Source organism: Protopterus annectens, chromosome 2.part0 (assembly GCF_019279795.1).
Source record: "Protopterus annectens isolate FY-2018-M chromosome 2.part0, PAN1.0, whole genome shotgun sequence".
Classification (NCBI taxonomy): Eukaryota; Metazoa; Chordata; order Ceratodontiformes; family Protopteridae; genus Protopterus; species Protopterus annectens.
This window is the reverse complement of record NC_056728.1, coordinates 418,790,681-418,816,615: the sequence shown is the minus strand read 5'-3', so window position 1 is coordinate 418,816,615 and position 25,935 is coordinate 418,790,681. Positions and strand designations below refer to the sequence as shown.

The 25,935-nt window shown below is 38.6% G+C and overlaps 1 protein-coding gene across 2 annotated transcripts in view; it reads right to left on the bottom strand.

Moving 5' to 3' along the window:
• LOC122793112 (proprotein convertase subtilisin/kexin type 5-like) overlaps window positions 1–25,935 on the bottom strand; it is a 3,326,953-nt gene that overhangs the window by 2,156,389 nt on the left and 1,144,629 nt on the right. For both annotated transcript variants that reach the window (XM_044060853.1, XM_044060852.1), the window contains one exon: window positions 4,777–4,949. In XM_044060853.1, the coding sequence (XP_043916788.1) occupies window positions 4,777–4,949 (173 nt within the window). The remainder of the gene's footprint in view (window positions 1–4,776; window positions 4,950–25,935) is intronic.

Here is a 25,935-nt window from a genome sequence, read left to right as displayed (position 1 = left end):
TGAACTCTATTATTCAATCGAGTATTTTTGGGAATCGTTCCATATTGTGATACAGCTTATGGTGCACTCTATACTTTCTGTGTTTGATTTCGTTTGTCTAAGGAGAGTGCTTTACCTGGCAGCGTGGTTTTTTCTTTTTACTTTATATATATATGTGTGTCTATATATATATATATATATATATATATATATATATATATATATATATATATATATATACACACACACACACACACACACACACGAGCCCCAACAGTGGGAAAAGGGCATCACCACCTACTCCCTGACACAGCCTTTTAGCAATAAAGCCTTTGTGTTATTATGAGTGAGAGAGAATTTGTCTCAAATACATGTTCTTCAAAATATTATGCTTAAAGTGCAGTAGAAAGTATTTTGAGAACCAAGCCAATGTGGGAATAAAGAAAGGAGATTTTACCAATAGCAGTGACGGCCAATAGGGGCATAGAAAATGGGCAAGAGTGAGCTTGAATTTACTGGAGAAAATTAGCAAAGGAATCAAGGTACAGTAAACTCTCAGTTAACCTGAACTCAAGCAACCGGCAAAAAAAACCCTGAAAAAATACAGTACAATTTTCATGTGTTGCACTTTCTGTTTTTCCCCCACAGAAACATACCTTACGTTTTTAGAATTTTAAAAAGGAAGACAGGAATAAATTCCCTTTCTCCCCAACCTAAGAACAAGTCAAACCAAACAAACAGTACAGGGTATAGTATTACGGAGGCCTATTTTCAGTAGTAACTCTGTAGCAACAAGAAACTACAATTATCCGTCATGCACCATTCCCCATGGGTGCCGGTTAACTAAGAGTTTACTGTATTAGGAGCAAATAATTAGGGAAGGAAAAGTCACAAATGGGATGCAGCCAAGTAGATGTTTGGTCAATGGGTTGGAAACTGCCTTCCCTACCAGCAACTGACAACAGCATATAGGTAAAGAGAGAGGGATAGGGGAGTGTTAAATTAAAGACAAGTTCTGCTGCAGTTTATAGTTGAGCCTAGAACAGAAGCTGTGTTTAAAAAGAGTTAATTAACAGCATATAAAACAATGCATGATAACTTTATCAGTCAGAACAGGTTACAAAAGATGCAAATTTGAATCGAATGTCAACATACAAAGGGACAATGAGAGGATATTTCTATGGCTCCCAAGTATGCAACAGAATGTAGAATGTTTAGAATCTATGCCTAGAACTGTTTGCATAGGCACTTAATACACCCAAGTAGATTTTGGAGTATTTTTCACAAGTACACAGCAATTGCTGAAGGTAGGATAGGAAAGGAAGGGGTACTTGGGAACATGTTTTTGAGAATGCAATGAGTTGGCAGACTAAATTTTATACAGGATAATTTGTCAGAAATATCAGCAGACCAAAAGATTTCAACTAAGGAAATTATTATTTTGACCTGGGATATAGAAATTGGATTGGCCAAGACATAGTAAGGCCCTACCAAGTTTAATGTTGTTGGCTGACAAAAAGGCGATTAACAGAAAATGTAAATCAAAAATTAAATCAAATCTAACAGCATTATTGACTGTTGTAAAAGAGAGAAGAATTGGAAGTGGGATCTTTAGAAAAGGGAAGGAACAAACCACATAGAAATAAATGGAATTTGTGGGAACAACAAATGCACAAAAATGTTACTGAGAAGAGAAATTCCAGGGAAAACAACACTAAAGCAATCTATGTAATGCTACATTGAATGATAATTATTAAGGAAGAAACCACATATGTACAATGAATGAAAAAGAAAAAACTTTGTAATGGTTTTCTCAACTATGCATACCCAGATAACTATGAAATATGTGAAGCTAATAAGGTGTGTTTAAAAAAACTGCAAAATTACTACAGACCCTAAATTTCGCCATGTCATGCCTTTCGAATAGATGGAACTGTTTTATGAATTACAAACCTGCTTAGCTGAAATGACTAAAAATATATTTTTAAGTCCCTGGGGGTGAGGGGGCTAACCTGCATTTCAGTTAAACCCCTATATCCAAACACACACTCGCCATTCACTGTAAATCCAACTTGGCATGTTTTATGTTTTGCTTTTTTTTTCTTAAGCCTGTCCACAAAAATGAAAAACAAATAAGGCAAAACTCTGAGAATAGGATGCAATTTAATTTCGGCATAAATAATTACTAAAACGTACAATTTTTAAAAGTCAGGAATAGTGACATTTATTTTAAAATAAAAATCCTCATTTTGCTCTTGTTACCTGCATTGCACAGTAGAATCAAACACAAAGCTAAAACTACACTATAACACTATGCACTCCTTTTTAATGAAAAGGGATCTCCTCTGGACATAATAGTCGAAATCTCAATTAATGCTGCTGTTTTTGTTATCTTTACATTATACAAACTGTGTATCATCAATTCTACAGGGAAAACTCAACTCTTAACAGTTCTGAGGCTCTTGTTGGTCCAGTAGCAGTGACATCAGCAAGGTATGCAGGAGGTCTTGAGTACAAGTCTCAAATGAGAGCTACTTAATTTTCACTTCTATGACTCAAACAGGTAGGTTCTGGTTAAGGTAAAACAAGTACAGACCCTGTAGCAGATTGAAAAAAAGAACATAATGTATGTAGGTTCAGCATGGCAACGAGGCAGTACCAAAACATAAATAAATACCATCTAACTCACTGAAAGATAACAATGCACATCAAACCATATATGAACAACCTTACAAGATGTGCTGGTGGCCCAAACTTGGTAATACGACTTGGTATCTATCACAGAAGGTGAATTATTCTATGCAACAATATAACAAATGCAGAGGTGGGAAAGTGTGTGGCATTGAGAAACAACATTAGGTCCCTACAAACAAAAAAAAAAGCAATCTATTGTGCCTTATCTATTCCCAGAAAATGAACATCTAGGAAATGGGACATCATCCACAGTTATCAGGAAGAAAACTGTACACAGTAGGAAGCATCTTTCAAGGTACATCTGGTGTTATATGTTTATAACAACTGAAGTAAAAAAATATTGTATTAGAACACAATCATTTAACTAAAAACAATGTGCAATTTTTGACACCAAATACTAATTTTTGCATTTTTAAAGTGCACCGTGAATGAGGCACTTATTGTTTTTACAGATGTAATCCAGTTTTGACATGCGTCCTAAAATGACACCTGCCTTTTGCTTTCATACAAAACAGTAGACATGTTTTTATTACTTCTTCATGAGACCTGATAAGCCAATGGTGCTGAAAAGATGGTGCTGATACTCTACATTGACACATCAAAAGTTTTAAATATGTGGCTGCTCATAAGTTTTCTGTACTATTCCATTAATATTAATGTAGTCATTACTTAAAAGGACCTCATAAACGTAGTGCAGTTCATTTTTCACCTGCTGACAAAATGCAAATATAACTATATATTTCAAAATTATATATATATATATATATATATATATATATATATATATATATACGTATGTGTGTGTGTGTATGGGTCTACCTGACTTTGTCAAAATCCCATATTATGGAATCTCACTTTGTTGACACTCAAAATATCGAACTCCCACTTCAGTGAAGCAGCGTAGCAATGAAGCTCTTCCCAGGGTAAGTAACTTTTTGCACAAGACGGTGAACTTTGCCCTTTTCCCGAATGTAGTGTGATCTCAGATTTGGTATATTTAGTTAGTGGGGATGTGGGGGGCACAACCTCCAACATTGGGGGTTGTGTGGGGCATAGCCCGCCACCTGGGGTGGGTTAAGGATAGTGCGGTTTGAGTTTTGATTCTTTTTGGGTGAGCGGTTACTTACCTGGGGAGATCTTTGTTGTTCCGCTGCTTTGATGAAGTGGGAATTCAATATTCTGAATGTCGACAAAATGAGATTTGATAATATGGGATTTCAATTAAGTGAGGTAAATCCATATATATATATATATATATATATATATATATATATATATATATATATATATATATATATATATTATAGGTTTACTATCAATATTGCGAAAGGCTAAACATATTCCGTTCGCAATATCGAAGTAATCTGCCAAACCCAGAATCTCAACTGCTACACAATGTCGACCCAAATGATCAACACATTTGAGTAGACATTGTCACCGAAAACATCACATGATATCCGTATAGAAGTTGATGTAAATCAAACCTATGCAGGGTGACAAGCCCTCTGCACCCCCACACCCCCTAATAATATTCCAACTCCGAGATTGCACTATGGATGAATTTCCAATCCCCACTGTACCACGATCTCCGTACAGTTTGTCGAACACACTTATACGAATGCACTACTGTATTTGCATACGTGTGTTAGACTACCCCATACACCTGACATTGTGTAAACGACCATCTTAATTTCGGCAGCATACGTGCCGACAGCTTGTCGTTCACAAAAATGATAGTAAACCATATATGTAAATATACATACATACATATACACACACACACACACACACACACACGTTAGATATACTAAAATAGAACTACAGTTTCATCAGACACAAAAGCTTGCTGATTATGTTCCATTTAAACCAAATAATAAAACTTGTGAATACTGAAAGCAAGAAAATGAAGAAGCAACGTAAACTACTAAGAAGACAAGGTACTTCATTCAGTGGCGACTCACAGTAGCTTACATTAACATTCTTATGTATGAACAGATTAATTTACATATACTCTAACATTCTTAAAAGCTATTGCAAACACTAAAAAATTGTTTCCAATTAAATTCACACATTAATCTGCAAGCAGCATCACTTGATTCCTACCATTTTAATTCCATTCTCAAAGGCTTGTCTTGCAAGATTTGCTGGTCCATCCACAGTCTTGCCATCATCGTCAGGGCCCCAGCTTGCACTATAGATGTGAATATGCTGTGGTTTCAGGCTGAGAGATCGGGCTTCTACCATATCTGTTACATCACCATCCAACATGCGGACTCCTTCAGTACAAAGGAATAATTATGTCAGTAAAGGCAGCATCCCTTAGTTTAACAGTTTCCTTCCTAAATTATCAACCAGTCTGAATGAAGATTGACCTAATAAATCCTTCTGCTGAACCTTAAAGGGTTATTTGGTACAGTAGTTGATAAATGGGACTTTATAAAAAGCTTTTGGACAATATTCCTAACTCTAGGATATGTTGCACAGTACCATATTACAAGAATGATTTAAAACATTACTCCAGAAAAGTTCTCTTTGTACTCATATTAATCATGTAAAAAATATTTGTTCAAAATAATCTACAACTTTACAATTAAGCCAAAAACGTAATTTTGAATAAAGTATAAATAATAATACAGCTTAAAGGGGAAGACAAATCAGACAAGCAGGGCCACTGTTTTAATACCTGTGAGCACAATTACTATTTAGAATCAGTGATTTCTCAACCGTTACAAAAGTCAGGTATTTCTACAGAAAATTCTACAGAACGTCAATGCTTAAACCTAATGCAAGTATTACAATGATCAACAAATCATACACATGAACAAATTAATCTGCCAATTAAAAAAAAAACTGTCAAGTCTGCCAAAAGGAAAAATGTGCCTATTTCTACAAGATGAGCTATTACTTCACTGTTCACTCATTACCGTAAAACCCAGTTTATACTGAATAACAGATACATTATCAACCTTTCAGTGAACTTTATTTTATTTATTTTTATTTTATTTTATTTATTTTACATTTGTTGACCGGGCTAGTCTGGCTGGATACATGTCCATTTTCAGCAGAGGCCCGAGGAGAAAAGCTCCACTATATACTGGTACATTACATAAAATACATTACTATAAGATACAACTTATAAGGATTAATGAACTAATTGAATGTAGGATATTAACAATACAGAAGCATTGTTACAGAAATGTACAGTTCTTAAATTACATCATTTTTACAGAATATGTATAATACTTAAAATACTAAATACTGAGTAGAATTCCTAATCCCATGTTATTAGGAAAAGCAGGAGTAGTAATTTTGAAAAGAAAGAAAAAAAGAGGCAGCACATACAAAGGTCTATACTACATAGTATTGACAGTTATAATACATTTGTGCCAGGGCACCAGTTCTAAGAAATAGAATTGCACAGCAGGGAGCAAAGTATAGGTTTAAGTGAGAGGGTAGAGGACAGGATCGAGAGGTGTATTGAGTAAAGAGAAGAGATGTTATAGGAAAAGTAATATCTAAGTGGATATACAGTGAGCTACAGACGAGGAGTGATACAAGAAGTAGAGACAAGTAGAGAAAGTAATGGAGAGAGCTGTAGAGAGAGTTGGGTACTAAAGTCAGTCAGGATTAGAGCAAGGGCATAGCCAGTTGGATTTGAAATGGTACCTTAGTTGTTTCTTGAAAAGTTTTGATGAGCCTAAGGAGGTCAGTTCTATGGGAAGTTTATTCCAGTAAGAGCCAACAACATTTGTAAACAAGGAGTCACCAGCTTTATTGTGTGATTTGAGAGTAGTGACTAGCAGTTTGTTTGCTGAGCGGAGGGAAGTAAGATTCTTGTAGGGGGTGACAAGGTTATTAAGTATTGGTGTATTATTAGGGTAATGGAGAATTTTATAGGTGATAACTAACTGGTGGAGGAGAATTAGATTTTGAAGTTCAAGCCAGCCGAGTTTTTTGAGATTATCACAATGATGGGTAAGAAATGGGGAACCTGTGGCAAATCTGGCAATGTTATGGTAGGTTGTGGCAAGTTTCTGAAGGTTTGATTTTGAAAGGTTGATAAAGGATGGGGAGGCATACAGTAATGTAGAGATGAGATGAGTTTGGGCTCGAGACACCCTGCTAGTTGGTGTAAGAAAGGGCTTAAGTCTATAGAGGGCACCTATCTTGTTATTTACAGCTTTGATGGTTAGGCTGATGTGGGAATCAAAGTTCAGTTGATTATCTATTGTAAAACCTAGCAGTTTAGTTGAAAAGTCAGGTGTAATGATAGTGCCATTATCAGAAACAATAGAGAAGGAGAAGGGGGTAGACTTAAGGGTAGGTGAGAAAAGTAATAATTTGTTTTTTTTGGGATTGAGGAAGAGACAGATATGTTGGAACCATTTTTCTGCTGCTGTAAAGACTTTCTGGGTGGAAGAATGGAGTTCAGCTGGAGATCTAGCAGAGCAGATGAGAGTTGAATCGTCTGCATACTGAATACATGTGGATGTTGGGAGTGAAATAGATAGGTTATTGATAAATATGGAGAAAAGAAGGGGACCTAGGATGGATCCTTGAGAGACACCGATAGTGACTGGGAACTGAGAAGATAGATGGCTGGCCCAAAGCGCAGCTTGTTTTCTATCCTTCAGGTAAGAGTCAAACCAGTGCAATGCCATAGAGTCAAGTGAGAGAGATTTCAAAGTGTCTAGCAGAAGTTGATGGTTCACTATATCAAAGGCTTTAGACAGGTCGAGAAATAAAGCAGAGGAGAAAAGGTTGTTATTGCGATTTTTGTTGATATTGTCTGTGAAGGAGAGAAGAGCAGTAGAAGTGCTATGGAAAGGTCTAAAGCCGTGTTGGGAGTCTGCTAGTAGGCTATTATGTAAGAGATGATTTTTAAAAGTTGTTGGTGTATACAACGTTCCATAATTTTAGATAGAGGCGATAGAAGGGCTATGGGACGGAAATTCGTAAGCTCATTAGTGTTTCCTCCTTTATGCAGAGGAATGATGTGGGAAACCTTCCAGAGGGAAGGAATAGTAGATTCGGTTATTGTTCTATTAATTAAGATGGAGACTGGGTATGCTAGTTCTGCTGCTGCTAGTTGTAGATATTCGGCTGGTAGTTGGTCGGCTGATGGAGTGCATGGTTTAAGCTTAGAGAGTAATTTACGTATGTAGGTAGTGGAGACTGTCTTAAATTTTAGTATGGGGGTATTTATTTGAGGAGACGTCTTTTGAGGGGAAGTGGGGGGAGCCATGGTGTTTGCTAGTGAGGTGACTGTTTCAGAGAAGAAGTTGTTGAATGTATTGGCAATTATGTTGGGAGGGGTTTGAGCTAGGTTAGTTGGAGTAGGTGTTTTGGTATTCCCTGGATGGAGCAGTTTGTTGATTCCTGACCAGAATATTTTAGGACTAAGATTTTGATTTTGCTGATACTGAAGGTAATAATTTTTTTTATCAAGATAGGTGAGTTTTTTTGTGGTATTTCTGAGGTGTTTGAAGTTTTGATGGTCAGTTTGGTTTTATGTAGTTCTCCATTTTGACCATAGTTTGTTCCTTAATAGCATGGTTTGCTTGGTTTCTTTAGAAAGCCAAGGAGCTGCTTTGGATCCTATTCTAATTAAGCGAGAGGGGGCGTGATGGTCAAGGATATGGAGAAATGTGTTGTTGAATAGGGTAACAGCTTCATCTAGGGGGAGGTATTTTAGAGCTGACCAGTTGTATTCTTTGAGTTCATTATGGAAAGAAGGAAGGTTAAAGTTTTTTTTGCTACGTATAGTACGATAGCTAGCCTGTTTGAGATTGTTATTTTTTTGTTTAGTGATGTAGGTGAGGAGATGGTCGCTGATTTTGTCTGGGAGTGTTCCAGTTTTATATAAGAGGTGATTATTGTTGACTAATATCCAGTCCAGGATGGCTTGTTTATTGGTAGTTTTGTTAATTCTAGTTGGGGAGTTTATGGTTTGTTGAAAATTGAAGAGGTTGAGGTGATAGATGGGTTTTGGTGTTATGCAGGAGTTCCAATCAATATTAAAGTCTCCTAGTATTATGGTTTCTTGAGGAAAGTTACAGAAGAGCCAGCTAAGAATGTTTTCAAGTGTATTTAAGTTGTTGCCAGGGGGGATATAGGAACATATTATATAGATGGCTTTGCTTTTATTTATTTGGAATTTGCTGCAGAGTATTTCAGCATTTGCAGGGAAGGGAGGCAGGGAGTCGATTGAGGACATCTAAAGTTCAGATTTATACAGTAAGGCAACTCCTCCACCCTTTTTGTTTAGACGATCCTGCCTTAAAATGTTATATCCAGGTGGGGTAATTTCATTGTCTTTGGTCCCTGGTTTAAGCCAGATTTCAGTAAGACAGAGGATATCAAATGCGTAGAGGTCAATTAAAGCATGCAGTTGTGTGATTTTGTTGTTAATGCTACAAATGTTTAGGTGTGCTATTGTATGTGAGTTAGGAGAGAAAGGTGTACTAAAGAGGTTAGTAGTTTGGTTAGTGAGGGAGTGGTTGAGGGGATTATCAGGCCCAGGGTTGGGATGAATGTCCCCGTGTAATAGTAGGAGTGTCAGTGGGAGTGGACATGCTTTTGAGTTTTTAAAGGGTATAATTAGGTAGAACTTTTTTGTTGTGAGATACCTGTTATGGAGTATTCTGTGATAGTGAGGGGTAAGGAAAGGACAGGAAGATAGGAAATTAATAAAGGTTTGTTCAGATTTAGGTAGGACAGCGGTAGTGTGTTTAGATAAATTAGGAGATCTGTTAAGAGTGAGATACTCGTAGGAAGTGAGGGTGTAGTAGAAAAGAAGGATGTTAAGGAGTAGCAGTGAGAAAGGTAGTTTAAGAGTGAAAGGTATATTAAGTTTGTTGAGCTTAACAAGGTTGGAACTTAGTTGAAATTAGGATGGTAGGGGATGATGAGTGTGGCTGTAATAAGGAGTAGAGAGTTAGTAGGTATGAATGAGGCTGGGAATGTGACTGGAGGTGAGAATATTGGGGGAGTGGCTAGGCGGGTATAACTCTAGGGTCACTTGGGGTGGGTGGGAATTGGGGGTAGGGTAGGGGAGCGGAGTGAGCCCGTATGGCGAACAGAGTGGGAAGAGCCCAGAGAAGGAGAAAAAGTGGTGGAAAACCAATCAGTAGAGAGAGAAAGAGAGAGCAGAAGGTAAGTTTGCTGAGATGTGTAGTAGGTTGAGAGATTGTCAGAAAAGTACAGTTGTGGGTATGGATATGGAAGAATGACAGTAGGAGAAGATAGTAGGTTGTGAGAAGGGATTGAGATGGGTGTTTGCTGAGTGGAAGACAAAACTGTGGAAAGGTAGTCCAGTGAGAGATAGTAGAGGAGAGGGCAGCAGAACAGGAGCAATGGAACTAGGTAGGTGAGATGAGGAGGAGAGTGGCAGGAGAAGCAGGGACAGTAGGAAGGTAGAGGAGCGGCACCTAGTGGGCAGTCAGTTAGAAGCAACACAGTCTTAATATCCAGTAAGGGGGAGGCAGCTTATTGTGAGACAGTAAAAGTGTAGAAATAGATAGGGAAGGGAGGGTTGGTCAAAAGACACCAAAAGGGGTGGATAGGGGGAGTTTTGGCTGCAGGCTAACCTGGCAGGGAGGCACACTGCGACCTACTAGTAGGTATCTACTACCTGAAAGTTTTACAAGGTTAGGAATAACACATACTTCCAAGACAAGTTCCTTGCTGGGAGAAGAAGGGAGTTTAAATTGTTTTAAGAATGTCCTTGGTTGAGGTTTCTTTAGTGTGGCCTTCCAATAGGGAGCAATTCAGTAGGGTAGAGCAGGATGGGCTGGATCACAAGCTGGAATATGCAAAGGAGAGAGAGATAAAAACAAATTATGTAACTGAGTGAAATGTTATGTAGCAGGCAGACAAGAGTCAAGTGTGCACAAGCATACAGTAATAACAGTACTAGATATGTTCTAAGTAGAAAGCAGAGATGAAAGAATGTTAGATTGTATCAAAATATGATAAACTCTATCAGATTCCAGGTATAACTACATAGAAATTCACTAGTTATATCACAGGTTAGCAATTAATGAATAGGATAATGCAGCAATAGTGAGCATAAAACAAAACTCTACCAAGTTCAACTGCATCTCAAAAACAGGTTTTCACACAGTTAACATCCAAATATCACTTTATAAGGTTGCACAGGTTTGCTAAATAATGAATTTAGATATAGCAGCACAGAGGACTTAGGTTAGGAGTCTATCAACATATAAAACAGGAGTTGGGAAAATAAAAAGCCCCACAGAGCAGTTTACAGGGACAGCGAGCAAACCCTAAGTAGTTGAGCAGTAATCAATACATTCTATTAGGTTACAGTAACGCTGAATTTAGATCTAGCATCAGCTCAGTTTAATGAGTTAGACTTGTAAATAAAATTTGTCACTGTTTAAGTATCAGCTGTGCATATTGCACTATCATAAACTTTGTTTAAATGCTAGGTAATAGGTACAGTGGAGTGTAGACTATTGTCGTTAAAGTTAAACGAACACAACAAATGGAACAAAGATATATAGCTGTTAAGGTGACACACTAGAAATAAAATGAAGTAAGGGAACAAGCACCTAACGGCTTAAAGAAAGGCTCCACTAGCAGAGCGCTCTATGACTTCAGCGTCTGCAGCCGGTGTGCAATAGTGGCCGAACGACAAATAATACACTTAGCAATAATACTACCAAATAAATGAAAGTAAGAAAAAACAAGCTCCCAATGGCTAAATATAGGCTCCGTAATGCTATCGCTCTATACAATCAGCGTCTGTAGCCAGTGAGCGAGATTATCCGAATGCCCAACTAAAACAAAATTCACAATAACATGTAACTCACAATGAAGGTAGGAAAAAAAGCTCCCAAAGGCTAAATATAGGCTCCGCAATGCTAGCGTTCTATACAATCAGCGTCTGTAGCCAGTGAGCGAGATTATCCAAATGACAAATAGTATAATTCTCAATAACATGACAACATAATAATGAAAGTAAGAAAAACAAGCTCCAACGGCTGAGTATAGACCTCCGCAAGCAGAGTGCTCTATGTTATCAGCGTCTGCAGCCTGGATCCAAGCTAGGCACATTCAACTTGCTCCATTTCCTCACTATCATTTTTGAAATGAACATGTTTTTACACTAGCAATGAGTCTCTACATTTAAGCAGCACTGAGTATTTCCTGTGACCTTCCTCTGTGTAAATTTTCAGGTAGCAAAAACTGTTAATCATGTCAATGGTTCATGCCAATGTCATAACTGCAGGATTCAAATCAGAGATGACATCTCTGTGAAAGTACAGTCTACTTATCAACATTTCCTGACAATAGCCCAGGCTGTCTTCTTAGTAAGCATGAAGTATGACCTATCAGAAGTTAGTTATAAACCATTATGCCACCTGTTCGATAGCCAGCTGGCTCAGAGACAGGATCCAGAAGGTTAGACTTGAGAGTTCATCTCTACAAAGAGGCCAGAAACTAGCAGAGTCCCACAGGGATCAGTTCTGTAATTGCACCTTTTAGCATGTACTTTTCTGAAGTCAACTGCAATATCAAGGGCCTGTGTGGTTGATTAAATCTGCAGACAACTGCAAAACAGGAGCAGTCACAGAATCCCCCTACTGATACTAATGTTCTCCAAGAAGGACTGATGCAGATAAATTACTAGTGTCAGAGCCATGAATAAAAACTAAATGCCAAGAATTGCATAACAGTATCCTTTGGGAAGATGGCCACCCCTAGTAACTACCACATTGACAAAACACCCCTAAAGAGTCAGCCCCATATTCAGGGACTTAGGGAACACACACAAACAGTAATCTAGCCTTTGACCATCAATTGTCTACAATAGTGATGAAAATATTTCTATGTTGCACAACTTATAAAGAAAAGTATGACATCTAGGTCTAAGGAGGACATTGTTCTACTGAATTCAGTACTCATCAGACCTTTCATTAAGTGCAGTGCTCCCTCTGGTTTGTACCAAGCTAGGCACATTCAACGACTGGATCATCCACAGATGCTCTTCACTAAAAGAATATAAGGCATAAATAATATATCCTATGCAGTCTGCCTCAAAGCCCTATTCTGTCAACTACAGGCTGTTGAGGGGAGATCTATGCCTGCCATACAAGGCATCTTCAGACGCCACTCTAATGGATCTCCTGCATATCTGTAAAACAAAAAAGTACCAGAATGTCCCATTCTAAAGACAAACATTGTCTGTGATATAAACAGGACCCACTGGAGAGACAGGTATGTATCCCAGAGACTACTCCTTTCCTGAAATAGATTTCCCTTCCATGAGATGTAGAATTCCTTCCTAATCCAATTTGAGTGGGGAATTGAAAATGTACCCCAGTTTTTTAGGCACAGGCAGCCTGTAAATAATTTATCTCTCAGGCCACTACTTGTAAATGTTTCAAATCTCAAAACCCTGCTTACACTACCAAGGGTACCAGAACTTGTCAGAAAATTTGGGATGTATGGCTAGGCTTAAAAAGGCCCTGGTGGTCATTTGCCTAGTACGCACCTATGACTTAATACCATCTTAACCCCCACTATTCTGGCCATCATTACTACCACTACAGTTTTAATCTTGACACCTCTCTTCCCCACCTCCTGTACTGCTCTGTAGATACATTCAGCACGTGTAATATTTCTTCAGGTTGTCATTTCTCCACGTCTTGCTATCTCAGAAGAACATCTCTAAACCTTTTCATTACTTTTTGATTTCCCACTACCTAGTGAATACTATACTTCGAGCAAAGCTTTAAAGCAGACATTTCTTTAAATTCACCACTTCTGCAATATCACCTGCTATGCATTAAGGTTTAACCACTGCTGTTTTCAACCAATATTATTAGCACATCCATTTGTGAAATACTAGGATATTGCAATCGGACATTTTCGATCTTAGATTTAATGTGAAGTGCAGCAACATCCCCTTTTACTGCACTGAACATAAACAGTTATTACTATGCCTATCATATCAACTTTGTGAAATGACCTGCTAAATTAACCCAGCTTCAATCTACATACACAAATCTTGGTCACATAATGCAGCACAAAGTTTAGTGTTAGATGTGCACACACACACACGCACACACACACACACACACACACACACACACATTTGTTCCTAATGCAATGAAAATAAACTATGCGCACCAGCTCCTCACTCAGTTTCTAAGCTACTTCAGGTTTGACACACACAATAAACATTTGAGAATCCAAGATGGTGCGATTTCTCTATAAAGTCCTTTATTTTTTTTTTAAAGAAAAAACATTTTATTGAATTATCACTTATGACATAGGCAATCATACATTTATATAAAAGAAACCAAACCAGATTGACTTTTTCAGTTGCCAACATTATACATCACTTATAATGTTTACAGTCATCCTCAGACAAACATTACATAGCCCATTCAATTCATGCCTTCCCTTAAACCTCATTCCTCCTACAAAACATTATTCTGCATGTAATTGTTCCCATTTGCAGTTCTTTTGTCTCTGTAACTATATCCACTGCTTGTAGTACAGCTGGTTTATTTATATTTATTTATTTACTATTTTTTATGTTGGAGTTTAGACTTTGATTTACATTTTCTAGTAATTACTCTTTTAGCAGCCATCAGAATTAAACTGAGCAAAGCCTTACTATGTCTAGGCAATTCCAATTATATATCACAGCTCAAAAAATCTTTCCCTTAGTTACACCAATTTACTCTACCAATATTTCTGACAGAGTAGTCTGCAGGGAAAATTAAGTCTTCCAACTCATTATTCTCCCAAAAAACATGTTCTAAATTACCCTTTTCTTCCCCATCACACTTCCAACATTGCAATCTACCCGAGGAAAAATTCATTAGAGTCTGCTTGGGATATAGAAATATCTATGGACACACTTCCAAGCAAAGATCATACATTTTTTTACTTTGTTGCATATTTGAGAGCCACACATATATCCTCCCATCGCCACTTTGTGAATTGCTTATCCAGCCCCTCTTTCCAATCCTTTCTAACCTCCTCTGATTCCTACAGTTATCATGCAATATTTTATAAGAACTAGTAATCATATCCTTTTTTTTTTTTAACAGCAGCCTCTATCCTATATTTTACTAAAAACTCTTCTTAGGATTCCCCTATTTCTTTCTCTTTGCCTATACTCTGACATCAGTCAGTGATAGGGAAGGTAATTTCTAGTCTGCAGTCCAAATGTATTCTTGGCCTCTTCCCACTCTATTACCTTTCCCTCTCTAACTTTTTGCTCCAAATACATTGATTCTTTTGCCAGTTTTCTCCTGTAACTTCCAGCCCTCTCTTGCCTATTCTCTGTAACCCTAATTGCAGTCATTCCTATTGGCAGAATCATCTTTCTCCATTCCAGTGCTGGCTTAGTTCTTAACATACTTTCTGCTACTTTATAAATATACTGTTCTGCATGGTTATTGCTATTCTCCTTAAGGATCTGCATCCAAAATCCCAGTCTTCTCTCATCTCATCATCATCATCCCTTTCCACTTTATTTATAGCTCTCTTCTTGTGGTGTGTACTGGAGCCTTAATTGTGTAGCTCTAAAATACCCCTTCAAATTGGGTAATCCCACACCACCTTGTTCTACTGGAAAGATCAACTTATACCACTTGATTCTTGCCCTCTTTTCCTCACAGATAAAATCCTTCAACTCTTTATTAACTGCGATCCACAACTCTAGTTAATATAAAAATATGTTTAACCTGTATATAAACCTAAAAGGACAAAACATTTTCACTGCTTGTTATCTTACTATACATAAAACTGAGCTTTTTTAGTCCCTTCCCACAAATCCTTTTCTGCCATAACAAAATCATTTTTAATCCATACTCCTAAGTACTTTATTTTATCATGCTCCCATAAATATGGGTATTGCTGAACCAATGTGTGTGGGTACATAGCTTACAGTTATTGCCTTTGTTTTATCTTCATTAATTTTGTACACTGGAAAGGCTTGAAACTGTCTCACAATGTTCCACAATACTAAAATGTCCCTTTCTGGCCTTCTCGGGTATAAAATATCTGCAACTAAAGTCAACTTTTCTTGATTACAATACCAATTTTATCCTTTAATTTCTGAATCCCTTATTTGCTTTGCCGATAGTTCTAAAAATAACACAAATAACAAAGGGGAAAGAGGACACCCCTGTATAATTTCTCTGCTCAAACAGAACCTATCAGTGAGGAACCTCCCCACTTAAAATTATAAGGTTGATGGGATCGTAGGCAAAAATTAATCAGGCAATGCAGATGTTTCCATTGCTCTACTCATAAAATCCCAGTTTAGTCTGTCCAATGCCTTCACTCCATCAGGAACCACCACCAATAGTGGCATTTTCTTACATTCTGCTTCCGTCTGGATTCACCATTGTTCTATTAATGTTGTCAAATATTTGCCTCCCCTCCACAAAACCACACTGATCCATATCTATCAATTTTGGGATCACCTGTGTCATTCTTTTAATCATTACAGACCAACACTTTATAATCATGGTTTAGAATCAAAATGGGCCTATATGAAGCTGGATTTAATGGATCTTTACCATCATTAGCTATTACAGCCACCACCACTTTCTTCCAGGATGTCGGTGAGTCTCCTCCTTTTAAGACACTGTTAAACAAAGCCTTACAAATCTTTATCACTTTCTTCTCTCCTAACTTCAAAACTTCCACCAGAATACCGTCTATTCTGGAGACTTGCCATTATATATCACCATTTTTATTTCATCTCCTCTTATCCTAATTGTTAGTAATTCAGCCTCATCTACCTTTAACCTTGGTATATTTAATTCTTCCATAAACATTTCCATGTGTACTTTTAATCAATTTCCACATTTCTCTGCTTTATACAGATTTTCATAAATTTTCCAAAATATTTTTAATACCTCTACAGGATCTCTTGTTATTTTCCTTGTTATAGACTTTCTAAGCTTGACAACAATCCTTTCTACTTTCTGTTGCCTGAACCACTGTGATAAAAGCTTTTGTGCACTGGAGTTATCATCAAAAAGAGTTGCTTAACAGCAATCATTCTGAACTCGTGCATTTTTATTGTGGTAGTATTTTCTCTTTAGCACTCTGCAACTGCACCTCTTCTGGCTCTGTGAAATTCCCCCTATTCTGCAATGCTTTAACCTTTGACAGTCCCACTAAATAATTCTAGTTACTTTGTGACCATATCTCTTTTTCTTTTACTTCCACCCTATTTTTAATCTCTACTTTAATTTTAGCTAACTCCATAGCTATATTTTCAGAAGGAATTTCTATCTTCCCTAATAACTCCCAAATTTCCTCTACCCATTTCTGAAATTCCTCTCTCTTTAACAGATAGGTGGGGAAGCACCAGTGTCTCATTTTTATTTCATTACCCTGCATTTTTATTTTAATTATTTTGGCACGTGATTTGAAAGTTATTGGATGTGTATCAAAACTTTTGATTAAATGCACCTCTTTAAATGGGCCTTGCCCAGAATTCAGCAACTTTTTTTCTCAGCATATTTATCATATCTCCAAGAATGGAATTCAGACTTTGCACATGACTAATTTCTAGTATTTTTCTATACTCTCTCTTTACTAATCTTATGGTTGGTCTTCTACTGCACTGTCCTGCAATTACAATACTCTGCAAGGACAAATTAGGTTTACTACATATTTTTTTTCTACAGCTAATATAACCTCTAAGAATTCAGATACAGGTGGACCACAAGGTTTACAAGCTTCATCTGTCCTCAGCTGTTTTAGTGCATCCATAAGTACCAATCTCTATATACACATTTGTAACCCTAACTCCACCTTTCCTATACTCCATCTCCAATGCTGTCAGTCTTCCCTTCCCTGTCAATTTGCTGTGATGAATTCTGATATAAAAACTCATTAAAAATCTCTATCTAATAATGACCCATAGCTGCAGATGGTGGAGACACAACCAGGGTTAAGTGATAATGAAGTAAAGTGTCAATTCTCTCACCTGTCCTGATGGAGGCGGAGAACTCCCACTGGAATCCATCTTGTGCTGGATACTGGTTACAAGCCTGGACAGAATGGGTGATCAAACTGCTGTCTGCTGTCACACAGTAGCTGTTGGTGGTGCTCATGCAATTACAGGCCATTGGAAAAGTGGGATTATACTTGTCAACAGAGTGAAAAACAAACAAAAATGCCTGAACAGCAGGTAAACAAGGTTCATTGCATGTGACTGCAAAAGGGCTTTATCCCAGGAGAATCAAGATAAAAAGCATTAAATAATTTATTATTATTTATTTATTTTATTTTACATTTGTTAACAGGGATAGTCCAACAGGATACATGTCAAATTTTCAGAGGAGGCCCGGGGAGGAAAGCTCCAGACATAAAGACATCCTTACAATGTAAACACAGACATCAAATTCTGGACAATATTTCAAACATTAATAGGATATTCAGATGTCAGCAGGCTCGCATGGTAGTAAAAACTAGAAGATTATGGGATTACAATTAAGACTCAGTCAAGTGCAGTCTAAGTTCTATTTTAGCACATTAGGGATGGTTAGAATTAGTCAAGATTAGGACAAGGACATACCCATAGTTTTTTAAAGTACTGAATTGGACATTTCTTGAATTGAGGTAGAGTTCTGAAGTAAGATCAGCAGGAAGAGAATTCCAGGTTTTGCCAACAGAGTTTGCAAATAGAGAATCTCCAGCTGAGTTGCTGGATTTGACGGTTTGTACGAGTAGCCTATCTGATGAGCAAAGTGCTCTGCGGTTACTATAGAGGGTGATGAGGTTTATAAGTACAAGTGTATTTTCTGGTTTGTAGAGAACCTTGTGTGCTACTATTTGTTAACCTGAAGTTGGTTAGGCAATTCAGCCACCCTAGAAGGTTTAGGTTAAGACAGTGATGAGTTCTGTAGGCTGCACTGGTAGCAAATCTAGCAATGTGATTAAAGCAGCTTGCAAGATTGTTATGGTCAGTTTTACTAAGGTTTGTGAATAATGGGGAGGCATAGAGGAGGGTGGAGAGTAGATGTGTGTGAGCAATTACAGTTCTAGCTAATGGTGTTAGGAAGGGCTTAATCCTGTATAGGGAGCCAAGTTTTTTATTAACTGTTTTAATGGTTTTATTAATATGCAGATCAAACTTAAGGTTATTATCCACTATAACTCCTAAAAGTTTAGCTGAGGAATCTGGTGAAATAATGGTGCCATTGGTGGACTTTAAAGTAAAGGTTGGTGGGGAAGACCTGCGAGTGGGGGAGAAAAGCAGCAGCTTGGTTTTATTAGGATTTAACATAAGACAGCGATTAAAGAACTAATGTTCGACTGTATTTTGGGATAAAGTCTGCAGATCAATAGGCGAGGTGGCCGAGCATATTAATGTGGAGTCATCCACATACTGAATGCATGTTGCATTTGGGATGACTGCATACATGTCATTAATAAAAATGTAAAATAGTAGAGGACCTAATATGGATCCCTGGGGCACTACGAGGGTGATGCATGGAACCAAATACATGCATAAAAATCCCCTACAGTGTACATATGTAAATCAAAGGGCTTTATGGCCTTTGCCACTACTGCACTCACTAGAAAAAACTAAGACACTTCCTTCTCCAGGGGATCCAACATGTTACACACAGGATTAATTATCTGAGGGATGAGGTGAGTGGCAGGTATGAATGAATAAAGAGAACTTAAGGAAATCTGGACATGAAAACCTGTACAATGTCAAAAAAAGAAAAAAGGATATTAGAAAAAAAAACTCTTGTCTATTTGTATGCATCTTCACAATTCATCCTGCAATATCTCTCTAAAGAGGCAATGCTCACTGTTTCCTTACTTATGATCTACATCTAAAATATCTGAGACATTTTCTCGCCTACAATACCTTGGTCACATCTGGCTTTTTTCAATCATACATGGTCACATCTGGCTTTTTTCAACCATACATGTACGGCAGTAGCATTGTTACCTCACAGCAAGAGGTTCTCCCATTCGATTCTCGGCTTGGCTTGGGAGTGCCTTCTGTGTGGTCTGCATGTCCTCCCCGCGGTTGGGTAGCGTTCGAAAGACATGCATGCATAAATGGGCGTGCCTTCTTTGAAGGTTGGGCATCAAGCTGGCACCTCGGCATTTCGTAAAAATCTACTGCCAATCATTGGCGGACCGGAGTTCCGCTGTGGCGACCCCTTACCAGGAAAAAGCCGAAAGACCAACAACATGTAATATAATTCACTGTATTACCTTTTCTCCATGTTTTATGTAGCCTTCTTTTGCCCTTATTAATCTTACCAAATTTTTGTTAAATCATTTTTTTATATTACTATAACATCCTTGTTTGCTTATATCTACAGCACAATTTGCTGCATGTTTAATATGGTTCCAGGTATCCTCACCAGCATTAGTTTATTCTTGCACAAAAATATGCACCTGTTCATGGAGTAAAGCATAATACAATTCTTCTTAAATCTGGCCATACCTCCCTTCCTGGTCCTGCAAAAAAATCCACAATTGCTGCTCCCTGTGAGTTATCTGACCTTCTCATTGTCCAAGTTTTATAGTGACAGTAGACTGACAATAACCTGGTAAAGGTCTTAACATGTCTGAAGACTAATGGGATAACAACACTAAAAGCAAAGCAATCATCTTTGCAATGCCCCTTTGTTAAAAATACACCCAAAAAGTAGGCCATTGCTTAACCCTCTAGTCACAATTCCTCTCATCAAAATCTAGACACAACTTCCACTTTAAATATCTTAAACAGTAACTTAACAGAGAACTCATTATCCTATATCATACTGAACAGTCTCCTCAGCTTACAGAAAAGCCCCTGGATAGGACTCTTTCTACCACAGCGACATGATGCACTTTCCCTAGTTGCAGCCATCTCCAGAAGTAACTTAACCAAACAGCTGACAATCAGATCGGTTGGTTCACTGCACTACCCCATTGTAGACAAGTCCCAAATATGTTCTCAAAAAGGCAAACTAACAAGACTAAAACCTTCAGCAAGCAAACCAATCATCATTCCTAGCAAGTAAATTGTGCCACCTCAGCTGCTGACAAAGACTTCAACCCAAAGATGCCATGCTACTTAAAAGACAACAGGCGAAAGTGTCTCCCCAGTACCATCACCTAATATTTTTGATTCCTTACATACCTCTTTAAGAACCCTTACTGACTTCAAAGAATTTGAAAACAATTAAAACGTTTGTTCTACAAAGAACCAAATGCTTTACATCTTCAGCAATTACAATACCCCTGATAGGCCTTCACTGATGCGACTCTTCACTAATTGTCGACTCTCTTGTGAGTAATGATATTTTTATTGTTTTTATTTTAGACATTTGTTAACCAGGTAAGCGCATTGTACACGACTGTTCTTTTTCAGGACTGACTCAGGAACACTGCCTGGCTAAGTGATTTCCTAGGAGTTACACATCAGGCAAACATACATGGAAACAATCAAATCCTGTTCCTTGGGTACCAGAAGTAGCTCATTAACAAATCAGCACTTTAATTCTTTGCAGTAACCACCAGACATATTTTGCTCTTCTTGTTAAACAACACAATTAAGATCATCATATCAATGCTGGTCAAGGTGATCTTTGCAGTAGTTTACTCTTAACTCTGTTGCTTTACAATTGGTATTAGGTGCTAATGCAGTATCTTACATTGCACTGATCTGAATCCATGGATTATGTCTGAATATGATGACCTACAATTTGAAAAACTTCTGTTCATCATGTACCTTCATCATTGTTTCATATACCTTACATTCAACTCCTCTTTATTTATTCTCTGATTTATGTAAAATGAAAAATGTCTGACAATATATTTTTATTGATGTATTTTACATAAATCGCCTTGTGTGTGGAGTCTGCATGTCCTCCCCGCAGTCCAGTGGCATTCGAAAGACATGCGTGAATGGGCATGCCTTGATTGAAGATTGGGCGTCGTCCTGGCACCTCGGCACTGTAAAAAGCTATTGCCAATCATTAGCGGACCGGAGTTCCGCTGTGGCGACCCTAACCAGGAAAAGCCAAAAGAACAACAACATTTGCTTACTGGGAAATGTCTGACTGGGCAGGATTGCTTATTTTCAGCGGAGGCCCAGGGAGAAAATCTCCGAACAATACTACATAAAATATAAAAACATACAGAATTAAAAAACAGTATTAAATACAGTGATAAAATAGATAGTAAGTATAGGGAGCATATAGTAAAATTCAATACAAGTAAAGATAGAAAATAAGACATTTAACTTGGACAACATTTGTAGTTAAACGGATGTCTTTGGGCTACAACATTCATTAGGAAACAGAACTGAAACACTAGAGTTTAGCTGATATAGCACATGAAAGTAGCAAAAACGGTAATGACACACTTAACTGGAATATTTATTTGATAACTATAATTCAAAAATTCTTTGTATATTGGCCATGGCTCTTGCCACCCCCATAGTGCCTTTTTTAGGCAAGGCTCAAAGGACAAACCCACCTCCATAGACAACCCAAGGATAAAAAAACTAAAGGTAATGCTACTCAATGCCAGAAGTCTAAACCTCAAGATGCATGCACTCGAAGCTCTCCTCAGTATGGAGAAAATCGATGTTCGTGCAGTAACAGAAACCTGGTTCAAGGCTCCTGAGAGCACCCCAGCACTACCAGGTTATAACTCATACCATGCGTTTCGGCCCCAAAACTCAGACCGAAGCACAAAAGGAGGGAGAGTATCTATATTCATCAAAAATACCTACACCTCCAGGTTAGTGGCACTGCACGAAGCATCAGAAACCATCCATGTGCAACTATCAGCGGGCAAAACTGCCTTTCAGTTTGTAGCCTGCTACAGAACACCCTCCCTATTACAGGAACCCCACTTGGCATTCCTGAGAACACTGGAGAATATGAAGGTCTCTCCAAACACTATGTTATTGGGTGACTTCAACTACCCAAGCATTGACTGGGAAAACTACTCAAGTCCAAACACCCTCACCCAACGGTTCCTTGAATTTATAAACTCTAACACAATGGAACAACTGGTCACCACTCCCACAAGAGGGAACAACATATTGGACCTGGTCATCACCAACATGGGGACTCTATGTTCCACACCCCTCATTGGTAAGATCAGACCATAAACAAATTTCCCTGGACATCCATATCCTGTCCCCACCCCCAGCCAAGGAAATCACTGTAAAGAATTTCTCAAAAGCCAACTTTGCACTTCTCAAGACTGAGGTGGAATCCTTCAAAGCCCCTGGGCCAGAGGATAATACAGCCCAATCCGCAGAATCCTTTACAAATGCATTCTATGAGCACCTGCAGGAATGCATGGATCGTGCTATCCCAAATAAAACCAAGACTCACTCCTCCAAAAACAGGAGACCGGTCTGGTGGACCCTGGCCATAAATAAGCTATACAACAGAAGGAGGAAGCTACTACATGACAAAGCAAAATCCCAAAAAGGGAAGGCATCTCTGATCAGTATTAGCAAGAAACTTTGATCCCTCATAAAATCATCAAAGGCCAGCTTCGAAAGAAAAATTGCCCTAGACACTAAAGATAATCACAAGGCCTTCTTTAGTTATGTCAGGAACATGGGCGGAAACTCCCAGATATGCTCTGAATTGTTGCATAACGGTACAAAATATACCAAACCTACAGACATAGCCAACATCCTGGCAGACAGATTCAGCGCAAACTTCTCCCGCCCCTTCCCCCCAAAGGAGCAAATGCCTATCCCAACTGAATGTAACCTGCCTGACATCACAGATGCACAGGTGAAAGCTGCCCTCTCCAAAGCAAAAAACACAGCATCTATGAAACCGGACGGTGTCCCAGGTTGTGTCTTACACAAGCTCCAAGAAGAACTGAACCTTCACATTAAGTCACTGTTCAAACTTACCCATACTACAGGATATGTACCCAAAGAATGGCTAAAGTGGTCCCACTCCCCGAAAACTATCGCCCCATAAGCCTGACTAGTCTGGTCTGTAAAGCTATGGAGTGTATTATCATGGAACTCATAAACAAAGACATTGGGAGCCTCCAGACACTGGACCCTACCCAATTCAGCTTTGTTAAGGGCAGATCTTGCCTCTTAAACCTAGCTGATTTCTTTGAAACAGTTACCAAAGCCATAGATGAGGGCAAGGTAGTCCACACAGCCTACCTGGACCTCGCAAAAGCCTTCGACACAATACCCCACTCGGGCATCATAAATAAGCTTACCAGCTTAAATATCAACCCCGATATCACAAGATGGGTTGCAAACTGGCTCAGAGATAGAACCCACATGGTCAGAATCACAGGTGCCATGTCCGAATCCAAACCAGTTACAAGTGGCATCCCACAGGGCTCAGTTCTGGGACCTCTCTTGTTCGGTATATACTTCTCTGAGGTTCAGTCTAACATGGGGGGATTATGGCTGACAAAGTTTGCAGATGACTGCAAACAGCGGGCCATAATCGAATCTCCAGCTGACACAAGCATCCTCCAAAAGGGTCTCACAGAGACGGACGCTTGGTGCCAGAGCCACAGCCTCAAGCTAAATGCTAAAAAGTGCATAGTCATCCCCTTTGGGAAAAACAAGGTGCCCACAAATTACCACATAGATGGTAATCCATTAAGTACGGAAGAAGTAATTAGAGATTTGGGGACCAACCTAGATAGTAATCTCTCCTTTGATAATCACGTTGCCAAACTGGTTAGAAAGACCTTCTATATAGCCCACCTTATCACAAAAGGGTTCGCATCTAGATCAAGAGAGGTCATTGTGCCCCTCTACTAGTCACTCATCAGGCCCATAATTTAATACAATGCCCCTTTTGGGATGTACCTTACCAGACACCTGCAGCAACTGGAGAGACCCCAAAAGTACCTCACCAAGAGGATCATGGTCTACAAACAGATGTCCTATGCAACTCGACTAAAGAAATTCCAGCTCTACTCAGCTGCTTACCGCCTACTCAGAGGCGATCTATGCCTGACGTACAAAGCCATGCCAAACCCAGAATTAATGGACATGCTCCACCTCAAAAAATCCAAGTCCCTTAGAGCTACACGCTCCAGGGACCTAAACCTCAGCACAAAAATAAATAGGACATGCTGGAGGGACAGATTCATTTCCCAGAGGCTCCCCTCACTCTGGAATAGAATCCCAATTCATGTTAGACATAGCCCCTCGCTGACCCTCTTCAAGCGAAATCTGGACGCGTGGATGGGAAATCACAAATTCACTCCTGGGATCTCTTCTGTGTCCCTGCTAGACAGAGGCACAGTAAACTAATCTTAAAAGGGTACCGTCTGTGATCTACTTTACAGAGGCACAGTAGACTAATCTAATAGGGAGGCGGAAGCCAAATACACTCTGGCTAGGCTTATAAATGCCCTAGGGCAGATAGCCTAGTATCTACCTATGAACCTATAATTAGTGTTTGGTGGTGAAAGTAGATACACCAGAATATACAGTAAACTGTAAGATAAAGTATCTGAATATATGAAAAAAGAAGAATGCCATCTGCTCTATAAACTAGTAGAGCAAGAGGATAGGTAGGAGAAAAGGAAGTGTGTTTAGGAGGGTTTATTATTCAGAGCAAGTACATGTACAAGACCATGAGTTATTTTAATGTGACTTAAGAAGGCGCCTAAAGTCACGTGTTGTGTACTGGCCAGATGACAAGAGGAGTGTATTCCTGGCTTTAGCTACAGTAGTAGAAAAGAGAGAGTCCCCAGAGTTATATTTGCTTGTAGTTATATCAGTTATACTTCGTAGTGGTTGATTGCTAGCATAGTGGTGAAGGAGTTCTTGTAGGGCTGAGGTTTTCTTAGGGTGATAGAGGATTTCATGGGCCATGGTAAGTTGGTAGAAAGTAATTATGTTTGGTAATTATAGCCAGGATAGCTTTCTAAGGGATTGACAGTGATGGGATCTAAATGGTGAATCGGTAGCAAATTTTGCTATTTTGTTATAACAGAAAGTAAGTTTATTTAAGGCTCCTTTATTTAGATTGGTTAGGACAGGGGAGACATACAAAAGAGTGGAGAGAAGGTGGGTTCTTGCAATGGTAAGTTTACTTTCAGATGTTAGGTAATTTTTGCATCTGTAGGGAGTACCTAGCTTTTTGTGCACCTTTGTGACAGTTTGTGCTATATGTTTGTTGAATTTCATATTGTGGTCTAGGATTACTCCTAGAAGTTTAGCATGGGTCATGGGTGCGATGTTGTTATTACCAGGGGGAAAATATGATACAG